This window comes from Stegodyphus dumicola, chromosome 6 (genome assembly GCF_044657685.1).
Source record: "Stegodyphus dumicola isolate Sdum_Otavi_A_Nest chromosome 6, ASM4465768v1".
NCBI lineage: Eukaryota > Metazoa > Arthropoda > Arachnida > Araneae > Eresidae > Stegodyphus > Stegodyphus dumicola.
This window is the reverse complement of record NC_140773.1, coordinates 224,625,791-224,653,616: the sequence shown is the minus strand read 5'-3', so window position 1 is coordinate 224,653,616 and position 27,826 is coordinate 224,625,791. Positions and strand designations below refer to the sequence as shown.

Sequence of the window (27,826 nt, the reverse complement as noted above, 5' to 3'; positions counted from 1 at the left end):
AACATGCATACAAACCAGTTTCCCTTAGAAAGTCCTCCACAAAGGCATCCCTCCCCTCAGGTAGATAGCCCTAGTGTGATATGCCATAATCAATTAAACTGAAACCAAAACCAATTCTTGATGCATTTAAGCCATCTTGAAACCTAAATTTTGGAATAAAAAAGTTATTTACTTTTTAATTTTTGTTTTATTTATTTATTATTTTTTTAAATTGTTGCTATGTTTTTTATTTGAACTCTTTGATTGGTAAATGGTGAAAACACAACTTGGTTCTGAGCAACGATGCCAAATAAAGGTTTAATTTATTATTATTTTGTTTTGCATATGCTATAAATTAATGGTTAGTTTAGAAAAGTAGGTACTGTTAGATTCTGTTTAATGTGCAAAATTTTATTTCAGATTCTTCAAAGTGAAATTGAAGGCAAAGGCAAATACATATCATCATTATTGAAACTATGTGAGTGTCTGGAAGGAGATGTTCGTTTTGGGCAGAATTCTGTTTGGGATGCAGAAAGAGTTCAAAAGGTGGCCAACAATTTGGAACATAAATGGCATTCCATATGGTTGCGATCCTTAGAATGCCACTGTATTCTTGAAGAACTGATGCGTGCTTATAAAACAGTAAGACAAATTATGTGATTTGCGTCTGACTGAATAATGTGAAAGTTAAATCCTTTGTAAATATGATTTTAACATCTTGTAAACTTCAGACTGTATAATCGTCATTTCTTTTAAATTTTACTTTTAATGTTCAGTATTTTTTAAATTATACGTTATCCTGCTGCATAAAGTTTTTAATGGTTTTTCTTAGAATTTAAATGCTTGTGTCTTGAAAATAAATATTTTATTTTAAAATTTGTCTTCATTTTGTTTAAATTTGATTGCTATTCTTATTGTGCATTTTATTTTCAGGGATGTGATAAGTTAGAGAAGAGTTTTAGTGATGAACCAGTGAAAAAGTATCCCAGACTAAGTGATTATGAAGAGATTTCTCTTTTAGAAAATGAACTGAAGAACAAGATGAGTTACAAATTCAGTGATTCTCCAGAAAAGGATCCAGACAATGAAGACTTGAACTTTCTTTTGACTGATTCACCTTTGCAAAAAGATGAATGCAGTACCGTGAAGAACGACAAAGCTATCATGGTTGGGGATACGGGTATTACTGAACTGAAAGCTGAATGTGGAACAGGAAAATTTGAAATTGTGCAGGACATAGGCTATTCTAGTGAAACCTCTGCTCATTTCTCAAATGATGAAAAATTAGATGTCATGACCCATATTCAAAATGTTGAAAATCACCAGAGAAGTGCTATCAGAGGTGGTGCTGGACAGTCAGTTCATAATTTAAGCCCAAATTCATTTTCATGCACAGCCATATATCCAAATTTTAATAAAATACACCTTGCACCAGATAAATATCCATCTGTGAGTTTAAAGACCCTTCATATTTTAACTGAAGATAAACCTCTTTATCAGTCTAAGTATAACAGGTGTAAAAGTGTACCAGATACATTTTATAAAGTAACTGCTATAGATGACGATGCTGAGCCTGCAGTCAATTTTGATTTGATTTCTAAAAATCAGAATGATTCTGTTGACAGTCTAAATGATAACAAATTAGATCTTTTAGAAAGCAATTCTGTAAATATGCCTTCAAAATTGAAAGAATCTGTAGACAATACTAAGGTAAAGAATACTGGTTCACAGTTAGACAATCTTCCTCACATTTCACATAAAAAAGGCAAACGGGTTTCATCATCTACAATAAATAGTATGCCTTTAAAAACTTTAAATCCAGATGAATTGTGGAAGAAGTGTGCCAGAGTTTGTGAGTGGTTAAATACATGTGAATCTGTTCAAGATTGTTCATTAGAGGAAAATTTAGAAGACAGATTAGGAAAAGGAGAATGGTCTCATAAAACCATCGATAGCTCTTGTGATGCTAGTGGGGAATATACAACTGAGTCTGATAGTGAAAAGTCAAATACCTCAGATGTTAACAATAGTGCTTCTTTCTCTCAATCATTTACAGGTTAGTGTGATTTGAATTGCTTTTTTTAAATGTGATTAATTGTGTACTATTTTATAAACTATATAGTTCATTGTAAAAGAAGAAAATATAGACAAAATTCTCTTATTTTAGTAAAATTTTTCATCCGCACCATAACAGATCATTTAAATGCTATTAAAACAAAATATACTAACCCATCAAATAATACAGCATCGCATAATTCATGCATCTGAAATTTTATTGTAAGATAAAGTGTATATTTAAATATTTTTATGTATTGATCTTTCTTTTCCAAATGTATTTTACGGCTTAGAACGATTTCAAGATATTTTTTGTAGAATATTTAAGCAAATATTGGTACTTTTCCGTTTCGCCGGCGTAAATCTCGCCAAGCAGGCTTTATTGGCTACAACAAACAGTATACACATAAAAAATGTTAACACATGTTAGTTTTAAGAATTTTTTATTTTGAAGGCATAAACATTTTAATATCGTTTAAAATTTTGTAAAAAGCCAATAAATAAAGACAATGAATTTGTAAAAAAACATTAATTTAAGAATTTACTATGCTTTCTTGTTTCAACATCTTGATTCGTTGGTTCATATCACATTACCCCATCACGTAAACTACGCTACAAAAATCTAATTTTCTCAGTAATAATCTACATTAATTTCAAGTTAGCTTTTAATTTGGAATACAAGTTTGAATGCAAGAATTACTTCAATTCGTACGAATAGCTTATTCAGAAATTATTTAAATCGTCAATGCTTTACTTTGCTATTGCATTCTTATTAGAATTAATGAATTTAACCCTTGACTTTGCCTTTTCTATATTTTCGCCTTGAGGTGAGCGGTGTAATTGCATTCTAATTGACTTAATTACCGTGAATGCCCTTAGGGCATAAAATTGAACTAATTGGTAAAAATTCTACGTAATTGTATGCCATTATTGAAAGAAACAATCAATCCAAGAAGAAATGGCTGCGACTTGTTTTGAAAATGAGGCATTAAAGGCTACCAGCGAGTATATTCCGTTTGGCATCTTTATTGCCTGCGTCGGCAAAACAGAAAAGTACCCAAATATTTTATAATTCTTTCTTTGCTTAAATCATGTACCTACATTTTAAGGATGTAGAATTATAGCAAAAATCAAGAAGTGTATAAGGAAGTACATTGTGTTAAAGATAACAAAAATGGAAGATTTTATTAGCTTTGTCATCTATGCATTGTGTAGAATAACATTAAAATTTACTGCAGGATTTTTTAGAAGATTCTTGGCAACAAAGTTCTGTAAATTTGCTTTCAGAAATGTTTTTATAAGTACCATTTAAATTAAAAATCAACTTAATAAATTAAAATTAGGCTGTATTAAGTGTATAAAATTTATTTTGGTGGTTTCAGAAATTATTTTAAATTGCCTATATTTGCATTGATTAGTATGCAGATCTTGCCAAGTCGAAGTGCATTATTTTATGTAATAATTTCTTGTTAATGCTAGCATATTTTGTCATCTTGTCATTGAAAACACCCATGATTACCACACTACAATACCTGCCACTTATTAATTTTACTGATTAATAAACATAACCATTTATTGAATTCAAATTTCCTGGAACATATGCATATTCAACATAAACAAATATATTAATCAATAGAAAAACCACCATTTATTAAACTCATCTCTGATGACCTTTAAAGGTTGGAGATTTGATACTCGTGAGAGCCTTAAAATGGTGAAGTTTGTATGCTTTTCTCTCTTTCAAGATTTCTCTTGCTGTTCGCAACAATGGCCCAATTAAGTAATTTGATTCATTCTTAGAGAGGTATATAATGTTTACAAAAGGAAGGGAGATGTTGAGATTATTAGCTAAACTGCTGGGTGCTTTTCCTTAATAGAGGAAAATTTAAAGGTGTTATTTATTAATTATAAATCAGACTTCACATGTTGATGTGCAGAAGAAAGTGTTGAAAGTTATGTTACTTAATTCTTCCATCTTTTGTTATATGGATATTTTTAGTTTTTTTGTTTTGTTTAATCAGGTCTCCCTTTTTTTTAAGACTTCTGAAATTTTTTTCCAATGGATCTCATGAATTTATTCGTAAATTTATAAACATTCATGGCTTCATAAATGAAAAATCACCATGTAAATGTTGCAGTAAACAGAAAAGTAACGTACTGTCACATTTCCTTTTAAATTTTAGTTTTGCTTTGCTGTATATTTTGTCATAAATACCCGAATTCTTTAAAATTTTTTCCATGGAAAGAATGGTTTAAAAAAAAATAAAAAATAAAACATTAATGCCATAGAAGTGATGAAATTTTAAACTTTGTGGAAATGTTGAAATTTGAATTACAGAAAAAAAATTTTAATTTAACCTTAAAAATTTGTGTAAAAAGGGTGATAGGGTACGTGAAAAGGGGCTGAAAATGCAACTTCTCAATCACAGTGTTTAATGTTTCTACAGTGAAAATCTTCTCTTGGAATAGACACATTATACTCACAGAGAGTTATAAAGTTCATAAAATTCTTCTAAGCATTATTGTATATAAAGAATCTACATGATAAGTGGAGTCTACGTGATAAGGAAAAGCAAGGGAAGCATTGGTCATGTTTTCTAATCATGAAGAGGTAGATCGATTAAACATACAAAGAATAATCTTTAGAAAAAACATTTTTTAAATCATAAATCTTTAGAAGGAACATTTAAAAAAAAAAAATTGTTATGTGCTTAATTTGTAACATATCCAAATGCCAAGTGAAAAGACTTTATTCTGAATGAATAGGACAATTGTTAAAAGATTTTAATGTTCTTGGTAATAGCAACCTGAGAAAAACTACATTTAAATTGGCAATTTCCCAAACAGCATCATGCAGTTTAGTTAAAAGTAATTATATAATTGATGAAGAACTAATAAAAATACAAATGTCTTGAGAAAATAACAAAAAAAAAAAAAAAAAAAAAAAGAGAGAGAGAGAGAGAGAGAGAGAGAGAGAAGAAAACCAGCAAGAGACACTTGAAACTATAATTCCAGAATGCTTTCAAAGCCATAAAGATAAAAATATTTCTGTTTTCACTTATTTGCCAAATCCTAGGATTGAATTTTATATCAACTGACATATGGCTCACAAGTTGGAGAAAATGAAATCCAACATAGCTTATCAGAATTGCATTTTGAGAAGGAAGAAGTGGATCATCATGCAGCTAGTGACTGGATATAGGCCATTTTTCTTGGGCTGCTAAATGAATAAGGCCATACCCTTACTTCCTAACTCTATGAGTATACAGGACATTTATGAGTCATTTTGGTGTTGGCAACAGTTTTCAAAATTGTGCCAGGGCTGCACCATATGCTGGGATTTTACCACAAAATCCTTTAAACCTTTTGGTTGTCTTTTTAATAAATAAATGCCTTATTAATCATTTTACAGTAAAATAAAAAAATTGTAATCAGTCATCTAGGCTAACCATTTAATATAATTATTTTCTCCAAAATGCTATTGATTATTGTAATTCAGTTTTTAATCTTTTAAGTAATTAACTTTATTTTAATATAATTTGCATAATTTGATGTGGCTTCTTCCTTCTAAATTTATTTACTATTAGTTAATAATACTTTTAAATTTCAGGCATTTTTCTCTGGCATAATCTTGAAACTACTCGTAATTCTAGCAATATGATGACATAACATCACGAAATTTAATGCACATATTTTTTGCTTATGTATGCTGTGAAATAAATATAAAATACTTGAATTTATTTTTAAATATCATAAAAAAAAGATTTTTCTTTTGCTTAGCTGCAAAATGTGTGCGAAAAAAGACATTTTTAAATCCAGATTGAGCAGATTTTAATCTCAGTCTTCATTGGAGAAAACAACTTCTAGTATTGTTATAATAGTAATTCTTTGGGGATAAGTCATTAATTGGCAAATTTGTGTGTTTTCAAGTGGTCACATATTTAATTTACGTTTTTGCGAAGCCAAAGCACACTACGCAGATAGACGTGAATTTTCTTGAAACATGCCTGGAAAACTAGGAAAAGTTTGGGAATTTCATTCTCCTGTTTGAGTGACAACCCTGGAACAAGGAAATAAATTATCTGTTATTACTGCATTTTCTTCTTGCATTTTGAAACAAAGAAATAGTTTAAAATTTGGGACCTGCATTCTAAGAATAACAACCAACACTTATTCTAAATTACAGGATCCTATCATATAGGTTATCATATAAACACAAAAAAGGTGTTTTATGAACATGATATGGTCAGCTGAATATAACTGACAAAACAGTAATGGATGAAATAATTCCCTTCAGGAAGTTTGTGCTCTAAGCAGAGCTTCTAGTAAAATGGTAGGGCCTAACAAAACAGTACTAGTTGACAAAAGCCTTTATACAAGGTGGGCTGAATACTGATTGTTTATTAAATTAGAATGAATCAATTCCTATAGAATTCCGCAGGAGTGATCGGTGCAATTTTATTGTGATTTCTGCCAACTTTGATGGTTGACAAATTAATGTGTAAGTACCAGCTTTCCTTTTTGATAGGGCCAAGGGCTAAAAAATACTTGCTTGGAAAAAACCTATGACATAAAGAATTTTCATACCTATCAATTCAAAATACTGTTCAAATGGATCTGCTATGAGTCATTTCAGTGCCGATGGTTTCATAAAATTTAAAAAACTCTTCTAACGATTAAAGACATAATTATGAAATGGGGGGAAAGATGAAATAAAAACTATGAAGCTCCATTCTGCACTTTTTCTGTATCAAAGAACAAAACAGTGACTATGCACATATGTGTAGAATAACTGCTTTGCCTATGAACCCAATTATAACTTATTTGCAATTTTTGAAGAGATGGAGTTTTATAGCTGGGATATACACTCACTTCCAAAAGTTAGCAACGAAGAGGAAAATGCTAATTTCCGGAAGCCAATCAGAATTGAAGAGGATGCAATTCGCTGCAGAGATAGATAGAAGTATATAAATATGTTAGGTAACAGCCAATTGCGCTTTCACATCAAGAAATATGCAAAAATGGCAGTCTTATAAGAAGCCAGCTTTATGAAGGGTTACAAAAGTTGATTTTAAGTGCTGATAGAAGGTGTTTAAGACTTTCGTACAATTTGTTTTCAAGACATATGTGTTTCTATGACTTCCAGAAGACGAATGGAAGATTCTGTGCGCTGGCTTGCTGTGGGGCGCATTGAAGCAGGACAATCAATCACAGATGTTGCTCTTTTCTTCAGCGTTCATCATTCTGTAATTTCACGTTTATGGAAACAATTCCAAACCACACAGACAGTTATCCGAAGACACGTAGCTGGTCGCCGAAGGGTTACAAACCTGCGGAAGATCGATGTATTGCTATTGTAGACAAGCAGAATCGCAGAGTGACCTACCCATGTGTGACATCTATGGTTACAACGTCCATTGGTAAGGCGATATCTGCAGCTACTGTATGCCGAAGATTACATGTGAGTGGACTGTACGCCCATGTACCTCGAGTTTGTGTTCCTCTATCCATCCAATCAAGAGGGGCACGATTACAGTGGTGACGGGAACATGTTGGTTGGAATGTGGCTAACTGGAGCAATGTCATGTTTACTGATGAGTCAAGATTTGCTCTGGAGCCAGGTGACAAGCATATAAGGATATGGCGGGAACAACGAACATGCAATCAGTCCCAAAACATCACTGAACATCACTCATTCCTAGGCGGAAGCATTATGGTGTGGGCAGGGATTTCATTAGGATACCGCACCGACCTGCACATCTTTAAACGGGTTTCTTTGATGGCTGTCCGGTATCGAGATGAAGTCCTAGAACCCATTGTGAGATCATACATTGGAGCAGTTGGCCCTACTTTTGTTTTAATGGACGATAACGCACATCCCCATAGAGCTGACATGGCCAGCATATTTGCCCGACCTTAATCCCATTGAAAATCTTTCGGATGCTCTCGGCCGTGCTGTATCTTTACGTTTCCCACCTCCAGCCACTCTTATTGAGCTGGAAACTGCTCTACTAGAAGAATGGCGATTGCTTAATTCTGTGATGGTTGGCCACCTAATTGAAAGCATGGTCACAAGGTGTAAACTTTGTATACAGGTGAGGAGGGGACCACATACCCTATTAAAGTCCCTTTTTTCATTTTATGCTGTTTATTCTCCAGTATGTCATTATCTGATAACTTACAAAAATTTATTATTGTTTTCATTTCTGTATATAATTATTGATTTTGTTTTGTGCATAAATGTATATGCTACTTTCCTGCCGAATTTTGTGTCAATCAAAGCAGTATTTTTTTTTTTTTTTTTTTCCATTTTCGTGCTTAACTTTTGGAAGTGAGTGTATTACTAAGCTTTGATGCATATTATTTCATTTAAGCTAGTTATAAGCAGAAAAAGCTCTTGTTTATAAAATTTTTCTGAACTACTACTTATTTCAAATATAAATTAATTACTAGCATAAATGTGCAAATTAAGGAACCATGTAACTTCGAGTTTGCATAAGTTGAGGTATTCATTTATGTTCCTTTTGTTCCAAGTTCCATTTGTCTTTATAGAAAAATTGTAGGATTTTTTGGCTTAACTTAATTTTAAAATATTGGTTCATAAGATTAATCTGCAATGAAAGAAATTGCAGCAAATTTGCAGCAGTATTACAAAAGGAACTAAAAAAAATTATAAAAGGTATTCAACATAGGCAGAATATCTTTTTAAATCAGTGACTTTTAACTTTTTTTTTCCTTTCATGCACCTTTTAAGGGGACATACTGTCATTGCAAATTATCCCTAATGTTCCCCTTTAGAGTGTATGACCCCTGATTCATACAATACAGTGCTTTTATTTGAACACCATAAAATTAATAAACTTCAATAAATAAAGTCAAAAAAGTAAAAGTTGTTCTTTTTCAAAGAATATTAATTTTGAGGCTGAAAGGAATTTTCATTAATAGAATCTGAAATTTAATTATCTTTCGTTTGGTCAAGTAATGTTTGAAAATTCCTTGAGGCCTTTTAAGTGAGTTATGCTTTCTTTGACATCGTGTATAAATCAAAGTGATTTTTTATGACAAGAATTTGTAAAATGTCTCAAATTTAAATCTAATTAATTTTCATTGTATGATTCCCTGAAATCTAACCTTCTCAACTTTTTCTGGGACTAGCTATAACTTATTACATTCCTTTCAAATATATTTTCGATAGTAACATTTACATTAGATTAGTCAAACTGTTTTTCTGTTTAATCAGTGCCATATTGAAATATTCTGTATATTTTGATTTTTATTTGCATTTACATTGCAGCAGCACTGTGTTATTGTCTGCTATTGCTGATAATTTTTTCACGTACCTCTGACTGTGCCATCATGTACCTCCAATGGTACACATACCACATATTGAGAACCACTGTTCTAAATGAAAATTATCTCAACTGATACTATATCCATTTAACCTTTAACATGTCCATTAACATAATCCATTTAACATGTAGCATACTTGAACATTATAATATTTCTGAAATAAGTATCATTAAATAAAGAGAGAAAATCTGTTATTATTTTAGCTGTTTGAAGTGTAAATACTTGGTTAATGGATGTCAGTTCCTACTCTTGATCCCTAACTAGGCATCAAATATGAAAAAAAGTGATTAGTAGCAGATTTTGTATGTGGCAGGTAATGGAGTTGCATATTGGATAATAATAATTATAAGAAACAGATAAATAATAGTAAGCAATTAAACAACTTGATTCAGCTTACTATCACAAGAAAAAACATGGTGAATTCCATCAAAAATACAAAATATTATAATATACTTATTATTTGCAAATTTTAATGGTTTTTTTTATCTTGGTAATATTTCAGTATCATTATCACTTTCTAGTTTGCTATTGTCTCGAAATTTTCATCTTGTAATTCACTATATTCATCATATTTCTCAGTCTTCTCTTTCATTTTCTTTAAAAAACATAGGCTTTCATTTTCACTTTTGTAAAATATGTTACTTATTTCTGACATCTTGGAGCAGTCTGTCACAAACACGTTTCATTGAAGCACTGAAAGAAACACCCTCTTACAACTGTTACAAATCACTTTTGTTGTGAACAAAAATGTATGTGTTTAATTTTATCCTAGTTTGAATGACGAATTTGACTCATCGTCCATAACTTAGGCAAAACAAGTGCATGACGAAACTCAGTCGTCAAATGTACTGAAAGGGTTAACTGTAATGGCCAGAAGAAACCACAGCATGAATGTCATTCTTGAGCAAAAAAACCTATCAGTGACTACTGTCTGCAAAAGGTGGCACAAGAGCATCTCGAATAGATACAGAGGATGAATGGTACAAAATTCTCTTCTCAGGGTAGTCCCACTTTATTGTATAACCAGTTAATTGGCAGCTTGTTATTGGACAGAACATGAATAATCTTGCATTTGTAAACCAAAGTGTCTACTTTAGAGGAGGCAGAGTGACTGTTTGGACCTGTATATCTGTTAAGTGCCATGATTATATTTCTCTCAGTAAAAGTGGATCGCTGAAGGCCTGCTGTATTGGGATGAAATCTGCAGATCTTTTATTGCCTGTTATGCTGCAACAAATGGGGGTTGGATTTATTCTCATGTATGATAATTTCAAGCTGTGTTTTGTTTGGCAAGTGCAGAACTACCTTTTCAATTAAAGGACCCTTCAAATATATTGACTAGCATGTTGCCCCGATACAAACTCAGTTGAGCATGTGTGTGTGTCTGGTGGGGGGTATTCTAAGAGGAAGGATTTCTGAGTGCTTATCACACTGAGGAACAGTGCAATTACTGGAAATCACTCTTTTGTAGGAGTGGGAGTTCCAGTCCCTTCTTGGTAATCTCGTTGACTCCATTTGCCACAGATGTGCAGTTGCTCTTGATCAATTGTTATCATACTCCATATCAAAGCTAATTTTTGTCTGAGAAATCTCATTTTGTTCTTTTTCTATGACATGCACAAAGAAGAAGAAAAACGGAATAAAATTTTGATTATTTATTGTTCCATTATAATTTTTTTTTCATATTAGTTTGCAGTACCTATATATCATAACATCAGCTAACAAAACTTTTCTTCTTCCCTCTTTTGTGGTATATTGTTGCGTTTTTATTTTTCTGACACCAGTTGTTACGTTATTTTTCCTTCACGTACTAACAGGGTTTATAGATTTGGAGTGAATAACGACGGCACTTGATGAAGTATCGAAACACACTTTATTTAGCCAATATTTATCAGGACAGCTCCAACAACACTTTTTACAGTCATCGAAGATCTACTATAAACACGCTGGAATAATCAGCGACACAGCCTTCACACTGTCAGGCAATAACGGTGGAGACAGCTTCTTGCAAAGCACCAGAGTGCAGCTCCCGACTCTGCTTGGTCGTTCTCAGAACTCCACGTACTCTCGAGACTCTCCACGCTGCAACTCTCGATGCACTCGACGACATACAAGCACAGCTCCCGACTCTTTGCTTCAGTCATTCCCAGAGCTCAACGTGCTCTCTCGACGATGCACTAACCGCGATATACTACAAGACTCTTTCGGTGCACTCGACGACACTCTCGGCACTCACTGCCCGGCTGTCAACTCGATCGTCTCTGCACAGACTAACTTGCTAGACGAGACACCAACTTGATACTAACTCGCACTCTAGACGAGACACACGCACTAACTGACTGCAGAGCAGCAGGGTTTATGTAGCTTTCGGCTTGTGTTTGAGAACATTCTGGCCTAAACCGGTAAGAATTCATTTCAGAAGGTTCTCCATCCGTCCATGGTATATTGCCAATTTTGTCGCCAAACGAGTGATTTCTCGACAAATGTGGCAACCCTGCCTTCCCTTGCAGTTTTATGGCAACCCTAAAACTGCTTTGCGGGGAAGCCATCTCACCGCATCTATACATTTCGTAACAATATGTATATCTGAAAATGTAATGTCTCCTTATTCGAGCAGTGTAACAAAAAAATTAAATCTTTCAGGTTCTATTGAGACTGTTATACCAGCTGTACCTGAAGACAGTGGCATCATGCAGAGTGATAGAGCTGGTAGCACTGAGCCTTCTCCAGTTGTACGAATGCGAAAGAAAAAACGAGTTAGTCGGGATAGACCTTGGAGTGTGTCGGGAGTTCATCAGACTGTATTAACTCCTGCATCAGTTCCACATTCCACATCTGAAGGTGCTTTAAACTTGCTATGCTCGTCCCAAGATGGCAAGAAAATACAGTATGAATACTTTTTTTTTAAATGAAGAAAGATTAATTTTTACTTAATTTTGTGGCTTTTGATAATTTTTTAAAATTTTAATCATAAATTGTTATGAATCTGTGCTTACATTAGTATACATTTATGTATTAATCGCTGATTTGCTTAAGGACCTTCTTATGTTGTATATTTTGGTAAAATATGCACAGTGTTTTTTTTTTTTTTTTTTTTTTTTACATAATTGTTTATTCTTGCTTTGTAAAAGCTGAATTTATATAATTGTTGTGCCTAGAATGTTTACTTAACTGCCATTCATTTCCTTCTCAACCTCTTTCTCTCCTTTTTTTTTTTTTTTTTTTTTGATAATGATATTTTCTGGACTTAAAACTATACTACAGATTTTGCTGGCTTGGTTGATGAATGGGGGCTGTGCATTTTGGAATTAATTAAATACCCCATGAAACATTATAAGATTTAAGTTGTAGAACTAAAATATGCAAACAAAATTGGCATATCATTTCAGAAAAGGTCTGCTTTTGTATTAAAATACATATGCTAGAATAACATTACAAATAAATCTGATGCAAATCATAAGTCTTACTTTCGATGCATAAAAAGTGCAAATTAAATTTTGCCAATTGATCAAGTAGAATGGGAGTAATAGAACTGGCCCCCTCCTTTTTTCAGTTGGTGTACAGGGATTCCTAGAACTGTTGTAAACTATTTTGAAACTGTTGATGAGCTGTTGATGAAATATAAACCGTTAGAACTGCTGTTTTCAGAATTCTGACTCCCTTTTTAGCAGTATGGTGCAATAATATATATTGAGTATACATTAATACTGAAATTAGTTAGCATTATATTATATAATGTTGCATCAGATAGCTTCTCCTCAAACTGGGCTTAGGGTTGCCAGAAAGTGTCGGGAGGGGAAGACATGGTTGCCAGATTTGGTGTGAAAGTTTCTATTTGGTGACAAAATTAGCGATATGTCATAGTTGGAGCAAGAACATTCTAGAACACAATTTTAGAGGTTTTCTTGAGAATATTCTCGAAGGTAGTTAAAGCTATATATACCCTGCCTATCCTGGGAGAGAATAGTGCCTTGAGTTCAGAGATTAGCTCGAGAGTGATCGACCGAGTCGGTAGCTGTACTTTAGTGTTTTGCCATGAAGCTGTCGTCACCGTTACAGCCTGAAGGCTGTAGGCTGTATGCTGATTGTTTCAGCATGTTTTTCATACTTTTTACTTCCTTGTACGAAGTAAAAAGGAAGTATTGTAATCACGAAAAGTTTCAGGCAGCATATTTCAACGAAAATATCCATTTTGACCACTATTGAATGCAATTTAACGATGTTTTTGCGTGATATCTGTATGTAAGGACAGAATAAAATACTCTCTTCCTTAAAAAAAAAAAAAAAAAAAAAAAAAAAAAAAAAAAAACTGCTTTAAAATTAATTTTGAAGAGAATTTTTCGTGCCGTCTGTACGAACATATGTACGTATGTGCATATGAACGTATGTACTTATCTCGCATAACTCAAAAACGAATAGCCTCAGAACGTTGAAATTTTATATATAGGACTGCTATAACATGTAAATGTGCACCTCGTATTTTGGTTGCAATCGGCCGCACCAAACGTATATAAATATATTTATATATATATCCACTCTGTTACTCGGCTCAGTGATCTCAGTTTCTTTACTCTTATATGTTTGTAAATTGTACATTTTTTGCTTTTAAAATGATTGTATTATGTTGTTTTCATCTTCCGGTTAAGGTTTTTATGCCTTTAGTAAATCTGTATGCAATATTTTTAGAATTATCAACAATTTTAAAGTTGTCTAAGTGCCGCTAAACCTTTTTTTTTTATGGCGGCCACTGATGTTTACATTTGAAACAGGAGACTAGTGGATTTGTTGCCAATCTAGAGAAACTTAGCTTCACAACAACAAAGATAATGCATTAATTTATTATTGACAATTAAATCATGCTTAATTCTTTCTGGAATTTTTTCGAGGAAATAAGTGTTTAAGATTTACTTCGTAATTTTTAATATGGATATTTTGAGTTTTTATGTATTTTTGCCTTCTCGCGAAGTGAGAACTGAATTAATTGAATGAGAAACACTCAATCGTTTGTGAAAAACTGTTTCTTTTTTAATTTGTTTGCTTAATTTCTTTTATACATCATTCTAGCTTTATTATAGTATTTGAATAGAACATGTGGCAACGATTAAATGAAATGCAAGAAAAACGGAATTTAATATTCCGTACAAGGAAGTCATGTGGTGTACACATCAGATTTTATATGTGTGTAAACATTTTTTTATAACTGTCCTGTGTGCTTATTCGTGAATAAATTGTGTTTTGATTCTCCATCAAGTTTTATCTATTATTCTAAATCCATGAACAAGTAGAATGCAACTGTAAATTTTTAGGATTCGTATTCTGTATAGTAGTAATTTGTAGTGTGAATTAAATTTTTGTATTACGTCCGATAATCACCAGATTATTTCCATAAAAAAAAAAGTCTGTGCCTCTGTATAAAATATGCAAAAAACTTTGTTTCTTTGAATAACTATATTGTGAAATATCCTGAATGAATATAAAAAACAAAATGTTTCCCACGCAAATTAGCATTATGTGTGTTTTTAAGTTTGGGTGATTATTATGAATATTTTCTTAAATTTAAATAATTTTCAGTTCAAAAACAGCAAAGACTGAAAAGAAACGTCTATCTTTGACTGATGTTTCTGCCCTGAATTGCTGTTCTGCAAAATCCAGCAAATCAAGCCAAAGAAACTCAAAATTATCAAATTCAGTTCTTCCTGGATCTGATAAACCTTTGTCAGGAAAAGACTCTCATTCTGAACAAAATTTAGGTAACTGTGATTCATTGCCATCGTCTGTAAGGGAGTCAGTAGAACCAAAGCCAGTGGATGCTGAAGAACAGGTACTATTTATTTCTTTTTAACTACTGATAGCTTACTTTAAAATGTACTGTGCAATAATTACCATAATGGTGTCTTAAAAATTAACATATTTTTATATATTTGTGCTCTTAATTTAAAAAGTAGCATCAGTTGGGCTTTATGAGCTGCATTTAGCTTAGCCACCTTATATACTAATTAAACTGAACGTCTGTAAAATAAAAATATTATTAGTATATATTAATATTGATGGCTGTTTTAATAAAGCTTAATACGATGTTAAAAGTTTTTAAATAAATAACATTTAAATAAATCAATAAATTATTATATATTTTAAAAACAAGAGCACCCCAAATTGTATTAATTATATACCTTTTATTATATAAATAATCGTATGCTGCTGAAAGTAAAATTTTTGTATATTTTAATTCTAATAAATATAAAACTGCTTGAAATTCTCCCTTATATAAAGCCCACCAGCGGCCGAGCGGTAAAGTCGCTGAACACTGGTAGTTCGGTCCGAGGTTCGAATCCCGCGAACGGGCTGGCTGCATGGGCGTTTTCGTGGTTTTCCCCATGTGTAACGTATATATGAGCCAGTTTCTTTTAGAAAGTCCTCCACGAAGGCATCCCTCCCCTTAAGCAGATAGCCCTCGAGGCTTTGCCATAATCACACACAACACACACAACAACACTCCCTTATATAAAATTAATCAGTTAATCAATGCATGAAAAAGCCCACCAGCGGCCGAGCGGTAAAATCGCTGAACACTGGTAGTTCGGTCCGAGGTTCGAATCCCGTGAACGGGCTGGCTGCATGGGCGTTTTCGTGGTTTTTCCCATGTGTAACGTGTATATGAGCCAGTTTCCGTTAGAAAGTCCTCCACGAAGGCATCCATCTCCTTAGGCAGATAGCCCTAGTGTGCTTTGCCATATTCACAATACACATACATACACACACACTGCATGAAAAAAAATTTGATTTTTCATAGTGTAGGATTTGACATTCCCACCCTAAGACAGTAATTTCATTATGTGTAAGATAGTACTTTCATTTTCCACATTATGCAGGTGCAGAGTTGCCAACTCTCCCGGTTTTTGACTGCTCTCCCGCCAACCTGATTTACAATATATTTCTCCCGACTTTTAATTATTCTTAAAATTTCTCACGATTTGTATAGAACTTGGCTTAATACTTCATTATATAAACAAAAAAAAAAAAAAAAAAAAAAAAAAAAAGTGATTTTGGACGTCTGAAAGCAATTGAATTTTCTCTAGATTATATCTAAAACAAGTTCTCCAATGGGCATCGAGCTCCACTGCTTGTCATCTGGCATATATAAGCCAATGGGCACAAAGCAAGCTCAAGGCTTTGTGCTCATTTGGATATTCTTTAGTTATTTCGTTCATCTTGTCCTGAGTTGTGTAAGTACACATGCCTTCAGGAAATTGTTGTAGAAAATATCCGTGCCTTCAGGAAATTGTTGTAGAAAATATCATCTTTTGTTATGTCTGCGAGAAAGGTGAAATACTTGTGTACGTTTCAAAAATCATACACAGTTGACTTTCCTTCCATTATTTCCTCAAGGAAATGTAATAAATTTGCGATGTGTACCGTCTGTCATTTTTTGATTTTTTGATTTCGTTTGGTAGAAGGGCGGATGTTCTCAAACATTGTGTATACAAAAACACAAGGACAACATGAATTGTTTAAAAAAAAATGAAAAATTAAATTTTTTTCGGAAACAAAAGACCAAAAAGTTATTAATGCAGAATGTCTGTTCTCTGCTTTTTTACTGGAGCATACATAACCTATCACTGAAAGCATCGGATCACGCTGCAGCTTTATTTAGAAAAATGTTTGCCGATAGTGAAAACGCTAAGAAATACTCAAGTGCAAGGACCAAAACAGGTGCAATTATTAAAAAAATGGGTTTGAAAAAAAATCTTCAGTTACTGATTGCATTAAAACAGCTTCGTTTTGCCTATCTACGAGTGGAAGCAATAATACTGATTCAAAACTGTATCCAATTGTCATTTCATTTTTTAATCCAGAGTCTTCAGAAATTGAGTGCAGTTTACTTTCTGTCACCACTTTAGAAGGACGTTCGACAGGCTTTAATATAGCACAGCTAATTATTAAAACTTTAAAAGAAAATGCAGCCCCTCTGGATAATTGCTTAGCACTTGGTGCCGATAATGCATCTGTAATGGTAGGCTTGAAGACTGGTGTTGCAGGCATCTTAAGAAAGAAAAATTTAGATTTGTAGATTATGAGGTGCACCTGTCACCTCTTAAATTTAGCAGCTGAAACAGGGGCAGCTTCTTTACCAATAAATGTGGATGAACATATTGTTGATATTTATTATTATCTTGAAAGGAGTTCTAAAAGGAAGGAAAAATTGAAACAGTTCCAACAGCTGCATAATATAATACTGAAATGAGAAAAATTTTGAAACGTGTGTACACGCTGGCTGTCTTTAAAGAAATGCTTATCGAGAATCCTTGATCAATGGAACCCACTTCTTGCTTTTTTTAAAGAAGAAGTAAATGCTTCAAGAGTTTAGATAAAAGGATCTATTGAAAGTTATAAAATACCTAAAGTAAATGCAGATGTAGTTACTACTTCCATTGTTAAAAATAGGTTTGGGAAAAATAAAGTTATTTCTGTGCCATTCAGCAATTCAACTGGCAGTTCTCAAAATAATACTACAAAATATAAGCGTAAAGCTGATACAAATTTCTCTCAAAGTAAAAAAATTGCTCAACACGTGAAACATTTTCTGTTTACTGTAAGTTTATCTTGTGAAGAACAAATATTTGTTTTTTTCTTTGGACTTTAACAAAGCTTTTTGCTTTTTTTTTTTTTTTTTAAAATTCATTTTGCCATCATTCGATGCTCTTAACACAGTTCTACAAAGCAGAATTCCATTAATTCATGTTTTGCAATCAATGATTTATGATCTGTTTAAAGACATTTCATCAAAGTTTGCAAAACCAGTCTGTGTTTTGTCTTGTAATTCTATATACGATGTCATTTATGGTGAAATAGAAAATCAGAAGAAAGATGAAGATTTGGTAATAGGAGCTGCAACTAAAAAAATAGTGGAAGAACTTTCAGAAGAAGACAAAAGTAAGTTTTATCTTCATGTTAGAAGTAACTTCTGTCGAGTATGTGATTACATAATAAATTTCCAGTCAACGATGAAGTGATTTTGCATGCTAAATTTGCTGATGTTTTTGCTCTAGCAAATGCATCTTTTTCTAATATAAGGTACGTTTTGAACAGATTTCCTGTGTTACTTCATTTAGTCATGAAAGATGATGATATTGATGTTGCCACTGATAATATTGCAGTTTACAATTAGAAAACTTGGATGAAGTTATAAAATCAGCTAGGATTGACACCCAGAGGAGTTGAACCACTTGCGCTATAACTAAATTTCACGGTTGCGGAGCCGTGTGCTACAATATAACAAGCGGTAAAGTGTCTCATTTACGCCGCTCCGTGTCTGCGAGTGCAATCCAGAGCTGTAACTTGAGAAATAAACAATCTCGTTAGACGTGTGCACCATGTTATTTTCATTTTTGCACGCAGTTTGAGACAAAAGCATCTCGACGTGCGTGGCACGTCTTTTTAGCGCAAGTGGTTAATTGGAAAACTGAAAGGTGCTGACGGAATTTTAAAATATAGCGAACTGTTTAGAATTATGTTGGCCATCTTGACAGTTCCCCATAGTAATGCAGAGTGTGAGAGGATTTTCAGTGTTGTTGCGAAAATGAGGAATAAATTTAAATCTAATATTAGCGATGAAAACTTTTTTTAGTGAAAGCAGGCCTATGTGGCAATTGCTTTGCACAAAATTATGAACTTTCTTTCTTAACGAAAGCAAAATCTGCCACTGTTCATAACATTTATACAAAAACTGATCTGTTAAAGTGTCTTTTTTTTTTTTTTTTTTTTTTTGTTGTTGTTGTTTTAAGCGATGCAAGTAATAAAAATGTTTTTTATGCGTAAGGTATTTTTGTGCTGCTTGCATTTAAGAATTAGTAACTATTTAAAGTTAATTCATTATTAAAAACTATATTTTTATCATTTAAAAAGTCTTTAACATTGTGAAAAATCTCCTGATTTCTTAATAAAATCTCCTGATTTTTGAGTGTCATAAGTTGGCAAGTATGCATGTGTTCCAAAACGATACATTTCCTTGATAATCATTTTTCACAGTTTTTGTCACACTAAAAGTTTTCTGACTGTTTTCCATTTAAATCAGTTTTGGCAAGTGAAAAATTTCATCATTTTTAGATATGTATAAAATACCTAGATTTTAGATATGTATAAAATACCTATGGCTGTTCTTGATCTTTCATCTTTCTTTCTCTGGACTGAATTGTCTTTCATAGTCAATTTCTAACTACAGTCAAAAGTCTTTAATCCTGACTCGTCGTGACTTCGGCGATTCCAGATTATCGGTTTTTCTGGATTATAGATCATCAGTTTAAATCTGATAAACTGGCATGCAGAAATTATAAAAATAAAAATATGAAACCGTAATTTATGAAATAAAGAGCAATTATGATCTAAAGAGTATCAAAATTTACAACAACAACAAAAAAAGCTTTATATTTAATTGTTTACTTTATTAAACATTTCTTTCAATGCTTGCATGCGTAAAGCATACATTACGCATAGTCGAAATTAGAAAATTGCAACCAGAAAACTATTTGATGTGTATTCGGGATATTTATAATGACGAGGTATTTGATTTAAATCATATCAAAGAGGGAGTACATCGAGATGAAATACTACATTTTATAAGGAATTATAAGCCAAATAAAATAAAAACATCTGCCCAGAAGATAAGGATAGTGCTGACAGATTAACTTCCAGTTCATTGTGCCCCCCCCTTTTTGACATAATTGAAAGTTCAAGATTACTTTTATAAAATTGCTCTAACAGTCTGCAAAAAATAATACGCCGGATCCAATTAGAAGATTAAAGAACAACGCAATCTGCAACATTAACTGAAATAGATAATTTTAGTTTAGCGTATACCGTCCGTTATACATTAAACGCGCATGCATAAACGTATTATGCACGTGCATAGACACATATGCGCATGCATAAAGGTATTATGCACATGCGTTAACGCATTATGCTTCGACGCATGCGTAGAAAGTTTGTAGCTTTGAAGTTCGGATTATAGATCATTCTGGATTATGGACGTCCGATTAAAGTCTTTTGATTGTATAATCTGTTATTTTAGAAGTCACTTTATGACTTTTAAAGTCTTCTCTTGACTTGCTTTGTAACCTGCTGAGAAAGATGATCGAGTGATCGAATGTGTTAAGATTTTCTAATCGTGTTTGCAGTAACGACACAGATTACAACTGTAAATGCGAAGAGTGTTTTTATGATCTTGAAGTGCCTATTTTAAAGTAACACACACTGTAACTAGATTAAGACCGGGACTAATGGTCAACTTAAAAACCATGGTTAATTAGAGGCAATTAAAAAAAACACAAGACAAAATTCATACTAATAATTAACTGAAATGCTAACATTTTGCATGTATTTCTAGCAGTTTAATATGGAGGAATTAATTTGATTACATAAATTATATCAGTTATCAAACAAAAAGAACTTACTGTAATGAAAGAATGAACATCATTCAAAATGAAGAAATTAAGTTATGAATGGCAATGGCCAATTTTCTCTTTGTTTTCCTTTTTTTAACATTCTGTAGTCAGTTTATTTTACACTGATAGTTTGTGATAGTAATTTTTTTATCATTCTGCAATACACAAACAGCATCTACATCTCACTTAGTTGCGAGTTGACTGTTTCTTTTTACAGAGCTATAATGGTTGCTTGAAATGAGCCTAATTTGTTGCTATTATGTAAAGTTATATGAAAAAAATTGTTTGAGGTATCTGTTTTGATTTATCAACATGTTATCTGAAAATATCATTTTTAAATCAACATCCAAAATGCTTTCAAGAAAAGTTTTAATTTCCAGAGCACTAGGAGGAACTTTTCTTCTTGGTGTTAAAAGATATATGCTTATAAATCATGATAATATGTAGTCAAAGAATTTTCTTTATGAGGAATGCCTATATAAATATAATGAATAAATTTTTTTGTTTCGTTCAATATCCTATATATTTACTGTTATTTTATACGACTCCTCCAAATGTATGAAAATTGAATATAACAAACCTAATGGAGATTTTCGACTGAATTATTTCTATAATTTTTTTCCAAAATTTCTACACATTTTAAGTGAAAAATTATTAACCCTTGAATTCATCCATGTTAAACTATTATTATAATGAAACAAACCTTTATTTTACTACTATTCACCACTACATTTCTGTGTGTTTTAAACAAAGAGTACATAAGGTAGGTGTGATACTAAGTTCTTGTAAAACAAGCACATAATAAGCATATGGTACGAAACAGTATTGTGTTATACAAGGACCAATGAGCTATTCGTCAGATTCCATTCAAGTTCTCAAAGATGCTATGACAGATATTTTTTCTATTCAGAGGAATGAGTAAATAGATTCTAATGAGTCTGAGGCTATACAAGTGATTTGACTTTTAGGAAATTAATTTTTTTAAATTATTTATTTATTTATTTATTTATTCACTTTGTTCCAGTATAGAACACTTCACATTTCTATTTTCTGAATTGGGGGAGGAGGTTATTCTTTTCAGGTCTTTGCAAGATTTAATATATCTTTCATGAGAACATCTTTGCTTTGTAATCATATATATCTTGGGCAAAACTAATGCTTTCTCACTAGACATTGAATAGGATAGATTGGTGACAAAATTATCCTCCTTTTTCAACTGTTCTGGGGTGGGTGAAATTTATCATACTCTTTGACCTAATTCCCTTCATTCTGTTATTGGTGGCAATAATGTTTATTGAAAATGTAGTTTATATAAGTCAGAAGTTGATATTGTTAAAAAATTGAAAACTTTATAATTTCTGAACGTAAAAAAAAATTGTTAGTATCTAAGCTACGGCAGGGTTCGTACGGTCCTTAAGAGTCCTTAAATTTTTTGGAATAGATTTTTGGTTCGTAAGAGTCCTTAATTTTGGCCAAAATCAGTAGAAGGTCCTTAGTTTTAATCATCTGAATTTTCTGTCTGTTTTTACGACTGCCATTTTGAGTGTTATAATTAGCATTTTGGAGGAATATTTTTGGCGATTCACAGACGTATATGGTTATTTTTTGAATGGGTTCATTAGTTATAATTTGTTTCTATTTCTAATATTTACTCGAGTTTCATGGGATACTCGAGTTTCTAAGCAAGAAGTGAAACATAAGCATTTCGAAATTTATTTTTCATAAATAAGAGCTCTTAAACAATTTTCTCTTTTGGGGATGTGAATTCTTTTATTAAACTTAAATTTGGCGTCTTGTCAACAGTTTTTTTTTATTTTAAGGTCAGTTTCTATAGAAAATTTTTAATTCCGAAATCTGAGAGTTTTTCGATGATTTTTTTTAAAACATCATAACCTTGATAAATTTCATTAAAATAATGGTAATATATTGGAACTATATTTAAAAAATAACATTAAAATAAAACATTTTTATTTTTTGCTGTAATATTATAAAGTTTCATTTTGGCAACTTATTGTAAATATTTTGAATCTGAAAAATAAACAAGGTATAATGCTATAAAGCATAATTTACGAAACAGCTCTTAGCAAAAGCAAAATTAGCTATGTAATTAATTAAAAATGTCTTCTTTTTAATTTTTTCATAGTAAGCATTTTTCTCATGTAAATGTCTCAGAATATGCATCAGTTTTCTCTATAAAATTAATTTTACACTTTTTCCCTCCTTTTTTTTTTCTTCAAAATATTTCTGCCTTTTTGCTGTTACAGAATTGGTTGGGATAATTTTTCTTTAGTATTTTTGACATTGCAGCTTGGAAAGTTTAGAAGGATTTGAAGGCAAGATTTATAGATCCACGATTCTAGAAGATTCGAGAAATATGTGACAAAATGCAAAATGTCTCCATGGTATCAACGCGTAATGGATGTATTTTTTAGAAAGTTTGCGATGAATTTCTTACTTTTTGGAGAATGTCTGGAAGAAAAATGAAGACATAATATTTGAATGTTTTTATTCCTGATACTAGAATCGTTTTCTTAACATATTTATCTTCCCTTTATTTTCTCTACTTTTCACTAGACACAAGCATGGAAAATATCAAAAATGCTTCTAATCTTATCACATGGGGAAGCATTTATAGAAAAGAATTTTTTTATTAATAAAGAAATTGAAAACTTAAATTTAAAAGATCCATCTAATATGTCTTAATGCATCATACACAGAGCTGGCACTAGGCATTTTCCCATCTGATGCAATCTCTGTGCATCCTAAATTCGACTGCATAGTACCTTTCTAAATTCTGCTTCCAATGCCTGCTCTAAATTCTAAAAGTTTTGCCATTTCTAGATTTTGTTTTTTGGTGTGTTACTAAATTCTAAAAATTCTGCCACACCAGCTCTGTAACCGGCCTTTACCATATATATTTCATATTTTTTCTGAATTTCATATTACTAAAGAAATTAAATTAGTCACTTTTTCTATACATTCTAAATGCATTAATTTTTTTTTTTTTTAGAAAAACATAAATCTTTAATTAAATCCCAAAATTCTAAAATGAAAAGGAAACATGCTTGAAGAAAGAAACTGAACACATAAAGAAAATTATTCTTCAAAGATATGTGCAGTTATTATTACGTAAATTACGCAATTGTTTATGATTTCAGCCTTTACTATAATTTTCCATTTCTGTTTCCTCATATGATAGGGTTACTGAGCCAGATTAAATTAAATTGTATAATCTTTGACCACTACTCTACATTTTTAGTTTGAATTTGACTGTTCTTGTTTAATTATGTCACCGTGAGATGTAATTGACTTTGTTAGCATCAGAACATGCCTTATGTTTGTTCTAAGTTCTTTTTAAATAAGAGGCTTATCTAAACTTTTGTCTGATATTGTAGTTACTTTCAGACATAGTGATAATTTGCTTCACATCTATTGGGGGTTTTGGACTATTTAACTTTTACCAGATCAAGAATACCCTCATAGTGGAGTGGTTGACAAGTTAGGAGATAAAGCACGCTGAAACTAGCGAGAGCATTGGTTTACATATTGAGACAAATCTCTAATTATTGTTAGAAAAGATGCTTAAAGAGAAGGAAATCCATGTAAACTAGCCAAAATGTTTGGGAAGCCTTCAAATTAAAATGACGGATAAATATTTTGTTGAGTGTTGTTACAAAACATAAATGTTTTGTAGCTTTAAATGTGTAATTATTCTAATATCGTTTAAGAATCAGTGTCATAAATTACATGTATTTTAAACTGTGAAATTTTGTTAGATTTTGATTTTAATAGGGCTTTTTTAACAAATATTGTTAAAAAATAAAATTTAATAGTGGCCATGTAAATTCATAATGATTAAGGTTACCTATTTACCTAATTTAATTATTTATAACTAACTGCTTACCCTTAAAAATTATCCCTACCTATTAAAGCGAGTTATTGCCTTTCATTAATACTCACTGTGGTCACAAGATAAAACACAAAAATGTAGAAATTCAAGTAAAACTTATTCTTTGCATCTAGTGAGAGTTAGAATAATACAAAACAACTTATCACCCCTGGTGCTTGAATGGCTTATTGGAAGCTGAAAGTATATTAACTGGGTTACAACCCCTGGAATTCTGCACAAAGCTATGACACTAACTGCATCAACTACAGAGCCTGACTAACTTTGAACACTTGCTAACCGTGCCTACATCAGGCCTTTTGAGTTTGTTCTAATCTGCAAGTCTCCCTCTAGACAAGCAGCAGTGGTGATAACATTCATTCTTTTGTTATGAATCATGCTGATTATGATCTTACTTCTAATTTTAACCTATGCCATTTGACATAAAATGTACCTGCTATTTACTAAACTTCTAGACCAGCAGTTCTCAACCTTTTGACTCACGTGTTCCATCTAAACAAAAATGGAAAACCTTTAGTACCACCACTACAAAGTACTACTACCACCACCAATCTTAAACAAAGCTCAGATAGCATAAATTTACGAGTGTTAGAGAAAAAGGCTCAATCAGGATGTTGGGATTTTAGTTTTTGAAATAAATAGTTAAAAATGCTTTGCTTCTTTGTGTGCCACCTATTTTTTTCTTGCGTACCACCGTTTGAGAACCTCTTGTCTAGAGGGAGACCTGCTGATTAGAACAAATTTGAAAGGCCTGATGTAGGCACGGTTAGCAAGTTAGTCAGGCTCTGCACTTGATGCAGTTAGTGTGATAGTTTTGTGCAGAATTTCAGAGGTTGTTGAATCTTTTTTCAAATTTGTCCAACCTATTACAAGTGTAAAATATTTAATGCTACTTGATAAACTGCTTGAAGTTTATTTTATTCTCAAACTTATTAATAATTATGTTAATTAATTCATGTTTAGTAATAAGGCATATTACTACTTAAGGATCTATTTTATTTTTAGGATGATATTACAAAAGTGAAATTCAGGCATAGAATAATATTTTTAATTGAATTTATTCAGTTCCCATTTGCTCATAGGTCCTTAATTTTTTTCATTAATGGTCCTTAAAAGTCCTTAATTTCCGTGTGCAGAAATGTGTACGAACCCTGTAAGGGTGATTTTAAAATCTCAAAAATCAAAAACCTCAAAGGAAATCTTAAAAATATTAAAGCTCTACCTGTCATGTGAAGGTTCTACTGTCCATGAAGCTAATCAGAAAGCATGTTTGATGTCAGAATTGATTGAAAAGAACTAAAAAAATGTGATAAAAAAACTTTTGGCACAAAAGCAAAAGATTCTACTGTATTACACTGTATTATTAGAGATGCTACATACACTGATGTCAGAAATTTATAATGGATTAAAACTGTTTTTTATGCCTCTGAATGCAACTTGGATGTCTCAAATTATAGACCATATCGCATGGTCAAGAGCTTGAAGTGTAACTGTTGAAAGCAGCTCATTTTCAGTGGTATGTATAAATATGAAAATTATGATATTTTGTTTCATGATGCAATGTTAGCACTGCTTGGTTACTTGTTATAGACTGAATCATCAAAAATTGTTTTTAGCATTCTAATCTAGCCGAGAATGTTTAGGAAGGTCATCAAAACATGAATTTATCTCTCACTAAGGTGGCTAATGGCATTTCATTATTTTCACTGTGACACACTGTTTCCAAAACTGTGGTGGCAATGCTATTACATGGGAAAATCCATGTGATGAAGGTTGTTAGAGATGAAATGTTCTTCTACTGAGTTCTTCTGTTCCCCTAAGAGGCAAACTTAGTTTTTTCTTTGGCTATTTCATTATTGAATCAGCATGCCATGCCCTTACATCCAAGAAACTAGACATGAGGCAGAACAGCCTTGACCACAAAGTGTACTGGACAGTGTATTTCCCGCTTGGTGCTGTGAAGGCAATGACCATAAATTTGTGAAGCAATACCCCAGAATAATAATAACCAACGACTCCAGAATATTAAATAACCAGCGACTCTTAGATACCTTGTGTTATGTGTAATTTTCCCAATAAAGATATCGTGATAAAAATTTTAAAATATTTTTCTGATGTTGAAAATATTTCACAGAAAGCAGACTTCCTACCACAGTGGATTCCAAATTTGCAGTGCATGTTATTAAGATTTTATTCACAGCAGTTGTGGAATTGAAAGTTGTGAAATCTTTTCAATGTTTGCACAAAAGTATAGACATCTTCCTGCAATCTGAATCATGCCAGTAGAAAATTATGCATTATTTTTTACTTATATATTAAGCAAAAGGTAAATTTGACATTTTTTTTAACATTTTTTATAGATAAAATGATTATTCTTAATAGTAAATGTGTATTTTAAAGTAAAATATCTTAAGGAGAGGGCCTGAGCCGTGATTTTTTATGCCGAGCAGTTTATCGTGTAAAATTATTAATGCATATTGAAATTTAAAAAAATAATTAATGTATAGAATAATTGAAATTAACTTTTAATATTTTTTTAATTAGTTGTTATTCATTTTGTTTGGTAGATGTGAGAATGCTAATACATTTTTATATAAAGGACTGGATATAGTGCTCCAAATTTTTTGTCCTTGAAATTCATTATAGTGAGGTTTGATTGTATTTATAAAATATAATAAATGTTATATATACTCTGCTATGTTCTGAAATAATACATCTTTATTTCATAATCATAATTACCATCTGAGTTAAAAAGTGTAGGTATTTTGTAGCAGGTGGGGAGTAAGGAAGGATATTCTGTAGCAGGTAAGGAGCAAGGAAGGGTATTGTTTTATGGTGGGAAATGAGCTAAAAGGTTGAGAACCACTAGTCTATATATTATTATATTTTCCCCCAAGTTTCAAAAGCATATGTAATACATATTATGTAATAATAACTGTATTGCTAGTGGCATTTATTTATAATTTTTTGATGATGTATTTTCAATTCGTGCAGTATGTATTTAAAGTTTAATACACATTTACTTGTTTTCATAATTATAATTTAATTATATTTTAAGCTTTTTAGGGGCAAAATATTATAAAATATATGTATTAGC

The 27,826-nt window shown here is 31.9% G+C and overlaps 1 protein-coding gene across 1 annotated transcript in view; it reads left to right on the top strand.

Annotated features, from left to right (window-relative positions):
* LOC118184882 (uncharacterized) overlaps window positions 1-27,826 on the top strand; it is a 156,067-nt gene that overhangs the window by 57,374 nt on the left and 70,867 nt on the right. The window contains exons 7-10 of the mRNA XM_085819602.1: window positions 400-621; window positions 913-2,035; window positions 12,028-12,271; window positions 14,956-15,205. Of these exons, the coding sequence (XP_085675728.1) occupies window positions 400-621; window positions 913-2,035; window positions 12,028-12,271; window positions 14,956-15,205 (1,839 nt within the window). The remainder of the gene's footprint in view (window positions 1-399; window positions 622-912; window positions 2,036-12,027; window positions 12,272-14,955; window positions 15,206-27,826) is intronic.